Here is a 4,901-nt window from a genome sequence, read left to right as displayed (position 1 = left end):
AGCAGATCGAGAAGCGCCTCTCGCTGGTCCTCGCTGAGATCGTTGCGGTAGCGCTGTGCGAAAGAGAGAAGGGCTCTGGTGGAAGATGACGGGCAGAGACTTGACCATGTCGCCAGACACGGCCTGGCCCTCCTTCACCGAGGCGGGATCCACGCTGCGGAAACGCAAAAAGTGAAAGACGACCGAGTCGATGACCTGGTAGGGCAGGGCGTACTTCTTCTCCAAGAGCGTCTTGATGAACACGTTGGCAGCACCACCACCCTCGGTGCCCTGCGACGCCTCCTGCGCGGCGCTATCGTCCTGTCAGCGTGGGGGGGTTCTCGCGAGCCTCGCTCATGGCACGGTGATGGCTTACATTTCCGTGATGCCCTTCAGGGCAGCGGCGGAGTGAAGAACGGGGACCGACACCCGGGCGAGGACAGCCGAGATGATGTGTGCCTCGCGCAGCGTGCAGTTGCTGGACAGCAGCGGAAAGAGGAAGCCGAGGAAGAAGGCCCTGGGCTTGTACAGGCTCTTCTTGAGGGCGTTGAAAAGATGGACGTTGAGTTTCTTGGTCTCGTAGATGTCCTCGCGCACCTTGTCGATCATGACAATCTCCATGAACTTCTGGCACGTGGCGGGGGTCGAGGCGGTGAATATCCTCGTCGCCTGGTACGCGGCGTTGGGCGTCCACTTGGCGGGCTCGGTCACCTCGATAATGTCCTCCCAGTGCGGCAGCGTCGGCAGGATCTTGAAGGGCTTGGGGAGGGCGCCACTCTTGTAGCGAGAGAGGATCTGGCCAATCCTGCACTGCTGTCAGTCTGCGGTTTCGGCACTGTCCGCTCGGCGGATACTTACTTGGTGTAGGCCTCGACGACTTTGGGGGGGAGCTCATAATCGTCTACCGGCAGACCAGCCTCCCGACGCGCTTCGGCGGCCTCGTGTGCGGCAATCTTGTCAAGAATGAGCTCGGTCAGATTGGTGCCGCCGCCGCCGCCCATGTCGTCGTCCCCACCCTTGGTGCCCCAGCCGGCCTCTTTCAGCATGTCCGACGGCTCCTCGCCTGCGTCGGGCATGAATTTGCGGTACATCTCGAGATCCTCAGGGTCCAACTCGATCTCCTCTACGACCTCGTCTTCGTCGCCCCACGCCTCGTCGTCATCGTACTGGCGGTCCTCGTCGGGCGCCTCGATACCCGTACCTCGCCTCAATGCCGAACATGTCGACCGTGGGCTTGGCTGCCGGTTTCGGCCCCTCATCCTCCTCGGCAAGTTCGCGGCCCAACCTCAGGATGTTCTGGCTCTGCTTGTTGTCGACATAATTCTCGTCGTCTTCGTTGGTCTTCTTTCCCTTCTTGACCTTGGGCGCCTTGTTCTTCAGGATGCCGGTCGCGAGGATGTCGTCCTGGAGAGGGTTGTGGCGCCGCGCTTGACGGTCGGTGGATGGCGCTGCCTTGCCCATGATGTCTGTGCCGTCGGTCTCTGGTCGTCGAGATGGTTCTTTGCGCGGTCGAATCAGGTGTCCCGGCGATGTGAAGGGGGCTCAATCAGGCACTCGTCGTGGAGTCGGCTTGCGATGTTGATAGCACGATCCAGATTTTTTTATTTTTTTCTTATCGCACTTGCCCCGCGATTAGTGCCCTCAGTTCGGGAAGGGAATAAGTGGAGAATTGCGCAGCTTTTGTCCAATGGGTATCTCGTATTTCCCACGACTGACGTCCTTCGATGCGCCCCCGCCAAACCCCCCACCATGGCATTCGATTCACTTCGTCGCCTCAAACTCATCATCTTGTGAGTAAAACGTCATGCAGCAACAGTCCACCCAATCTCTGCTCTATTTACACGTCGTCGTTCCCTTACACTCTCTATTTCATCCATAGAGGCCACAAGCATCATAGTCTCTGAACATGCCCACAGAATTAGAGGAGGTATGTAAGCCAGCGATAGGTCCTCTTGGCTCGCCGTGCCGGTCATGACTGACATGCGCCAGCTCGTCGGCTTCATCGCCAGCGCCAGCCCCCAGATTCGGCTTCTCGCCGTAGAGAATCTCATTCCATACTCAACAACACATCCGGCCGTCTTCAAGACTGAGAACTTGCTGCCAGTCAAGAATCTCACATTATTGACGCAAGATCACCCAGTAAGAGACCTGCGCGCACTCGGTCAATGTATTGGACAGATGCTCACACTTTTCAAAGAAAATTGCCGAACATGCCATCACAATATTGGTCAACCTGTCGGGCGAGCAAGACGTTCTCGAACTTCTTGCCGCCAACGACAAGTTCGTGGACGCCGTTCTCGCGAGGGTCGTCGTAAGTCAAACCATAAAACTCCCACTGAACGAACCCGTGGAGACTGACCCCTTCTCCCTTGTTCCCCCCTTCCTCAGAAACCGACAGAACCCAACGCCAACCTACTGGCCATGCTCCTGGCCAACCTCGCCAAATGGGATGGCCTGAAGAAAATCTTCAACAAGAAGCAGCCGGCTCCCGAGGCGCTCCAGTCCAATGACATGGTCATCAACCAGCTCCTCGACCTCTTCGTCAAGGGTGCCGAGGGCACCTACAACAAGACCGCCGACTACGACTACCTCGCCTACCTCTTCGCCGACCTCGCCAAGCACACCGAGATTCGCCAGTTCCTCGTCACCAAGCAGGCCTACGACGACGTCGTGCCCCTCGCCAAGCTCCGCGTCTTCACCGAGCACAAGTCGGACATCCGCCGCAAGGGCGTCGCGAGCACCATCAAGAACGCCGCCTTTGAGGTCGCGGCGCACCCGACCTTTCTCGCCACCGACGACATTGACATATTGCCGTACATCCTGCTGCCCATCATGGGCGACGAGGACTATGACGAGGACGACATGATGGGCATGCTGCCCGACCTGCAGCTGCTGCCGCCGGACAAGAAGCGCGACACGGACCCGCGGATCATGCAGACGCATATCGAGACGCTGATGCTGCTGACAACGACGAGGGACGGACGCGATCTCATGAGGGAGGCCAAGGTGTATCCCATCATCCGGGAGACGCACTCGCGGGTGGATGATGAGGAGGTGAGAGAGGCATGCGACAGGCTGGTGCAGGTGTTGATGGCGGACGAGGAGCCAGATGCAGAGTCCAGGGTCAAGGAGGTGGAGGACGAGGAAGAGCAGCTCGTCGAGGTTTAATATACGATAGACAGCGCGGAAGAATATTGAAGAACATGGCCGAACGCTGCACATTCGACCCAAGTGTGACTGGCCACCCCGGTCATGCTGGCCTGTGTCCCTCTTTAACAGCTTCTCATTCGCAGCTCATCCGTCAGGATACTCTCCGGGGCTCCTTCCCATGTATGCTCCTGCAGTCTGCGGCATGGTTATTCCGTCTTGATGTCAACTTTGCTCTTGTCTATCGCCAGTCAGTCCTAGCACGCGAGGTTTGGGTCTGACAACGTACAAAAAGCAACATAGCCTTCAAAATACTTCGCCTTGTCCTTCGTATCAGGATAATACCAAGCCGCGTTCTCCAGCTTTGTGTCTGCGAACATGTCAGCGTTTGGCACCAGAACCCAGGCGCAGCTGTTCATCTCAAAAGTCATGAAACAGCGCCGCGAGGGGACGAACCACCAATCTTGACATTGTAATATTGTGCATCCCCCTTCCACGGGCAGTGCGTGGAATGTCCCGTCGGACCCTCAAAGAGCTCGCGCGTTAGCGATCCGGGCGGGAAATACACGTTGCCCTCTACCTCCTCCCAGTCGGTAGTCTCGGCAACGGTGACACCGTTGACGGTGGCAGTGGCTCGGCCAGTGTGTGTCATCGTAGCGATTCGTGCTCCAAAACCGACAATCGGTGTTTAGTGTTCTGAGGAATAGGGGATGAAGTGGATATTGCTGTGCGTGTGAGGCAAAGGACGACAGGTTGATCGGGAATCTCGTGCGGGGGATATGATCCATCACGTCATGATTAATTGCGTCGTATGCGGGCGCTGCCGAATCATATGCCGAACAAACTTTCGTGAGTTTGTAATCATCTTGAAATCAAAGAAAATAAAGCAGATCATCCTATTCCTATGTATGCTATGAAACACCCCATGCGCCGGGGTATAAGTATGCTCAAACGGCCTGTGGTGCCCTGTCAAGCATGGCTTGGTCCGTCTGTAACGCGAAATGCCGAAAAGGCCAAACTCGTCGTCGTGTCATGAAGTAAGAAATTGCAATTTCCCGCTTAGAGGTCAATCAGATCAACCTCAGAGAAGTCAGGAGGATTCCGCCCGTATACGACCCGGACCTTACTATCCAGTGCGGTTCCCTCGTTGCTGATGTGGATGTTTTCGGTGTACTCTCTCGTCAACCGAATCTCGTCGTCGCTGACGCCCAGGTCATCGCGAGGAATCCAGACAGTCGGCATGCGGGCTCGAAGTGCCGTATGCTTAAAAGATTCCTGCACCAGTGCATTCCTCTCTTCAGGCATCAAATCCTCAATCTCGTCGGCGACGCCCCCGTACAGCGCTTCTCCTATGGCACGCTGAGCCTCCAGATCTTTCTGACGTTGATGTCTGCGATAGTACGCCGCATTTCTCACGGCCGAAGGCGCTTCCACTTTCTTCCACGTGGCAGCATTGCGAAGACCTTGGCCTCCCTTGACCGCCAAGTTGCGAACGCCCTTGACAGGGTTGTGTCCTCGTTTCTTCGTATCATTGCGTGAAAGTCCCTGAAGCTCAATCTCGTCGTCTTCTCTGCCACGAGAGTCGCCGATGCTCCCATCCAGGCGTTTCTCGGCATCAGCGCCGTCAGTGTCCTGATCAGTCTCTTCGACCATGCCAAATCGTCGAAGCTGCTCCTGGTGGAAGACCTCGTCTCGAATCGCAGCCTCGTCTTCGCCCGTCACTGGCAGATAGCGGAAGAGCGGGGAGAAAGACCGATTGAGTAAAACTTGGTAGC

General features: G+C 56.8%; 4 protein-coding genes across 4 annotated transcripts; 1 reads left to right on the top strand and 3 right to left on the bottom strand.

Annotated features, from left to right (window-relative positions):
- Positions 1–351: 351 nt before the first annotated feature.
- VDBG_01067 (bystin) lies at positions 352–1,440 on the bottom strand (the record flags this gene model as incomplete). The annotated part of the gene is made up of 3 exons (XM_003009338.1): positions 352–784; positions 838–1,070; positions 1,147–1,440. 3 exons carry the CDS (start codon positions 1,438–1,440, stop codon positions 352–354), a joined length of 960 nt encoding a protein of 319 aa, XP_003009384.1.
- A 445-nt stretch (positions 1,441–1,885) lies between these two features.
- Positions 1,886–3,147, top strand: VDBG_01066 (HGH1; the record flags this gene model as incomplete). Its single annotated transcript, XM_003009337.1, has 4 exons — positions 1,886–1,906; positions 1,969–2,118; positions 2,177–2,290; positions 2,368–3,147. The coding sequence occupies 4 exons, from the start codon at positions 1,886–1,888 to the stop codon at positions 3,145–3,147; spliced, it is 1,065 nt and encodes a 354-aa protein (XP_003009383.1).
- On the bottom strand, positions 3,124–3,861 carry VDBG_01065 (DUF427 domain-containing protein; the record flags this gene model as incomplete). The annotated part of the gene is made up of 3 exons (XM_003009336.1): positions 3,124–3,367; positions 3,416–3,496; positions 3,583–3,861. 3 exons carry the CDS (start codon positions 3,776–3,778, stop codon positions 3,336–3,338), a joined length of 309 nt encoding a protein of 102 aa, XP_003009382.1.
- Positions 3,862–4,028: 167 nt separating this feature from the next.
- Positions 4,029–4,827, bottom strand: VDBG_01064 (conserved hypothetical protein; the record flags this gene model as incomplete). Its single annotated transcript, XM_003009335.1, has 1 exon — positions 4,029–4,827. One exon carries the CDS (start codon positions 4,777–4,779, stop codon positions 4,186–4,188), a length of 594 nt encoding a protein of 197 aa, XP_003009381.1.
- Between the last annotated feature and the right edge of the window lie 74 nt (positions 4,828–4,901).

This window comes from Verticillium alfalfae, genomic scaffold, assembly GCF_000150825.1.
Source record: "Verticillium alfalfae VaMs.102 supercont1.1 genomic scaffold, whole genome shotgun sequence".
Taxonomy (NCBI): Eukaryota; Fungi; Ascomycota; class Sordariomycetes; order Glomerellales; family Plectosphaerellaceae; genus Verticillium; species Verticillium alfalfae.
Note: the sequence above shows the minus strand (reverse complement) of the source record. Positions and strands in the feature narration are given on the sequence as shown.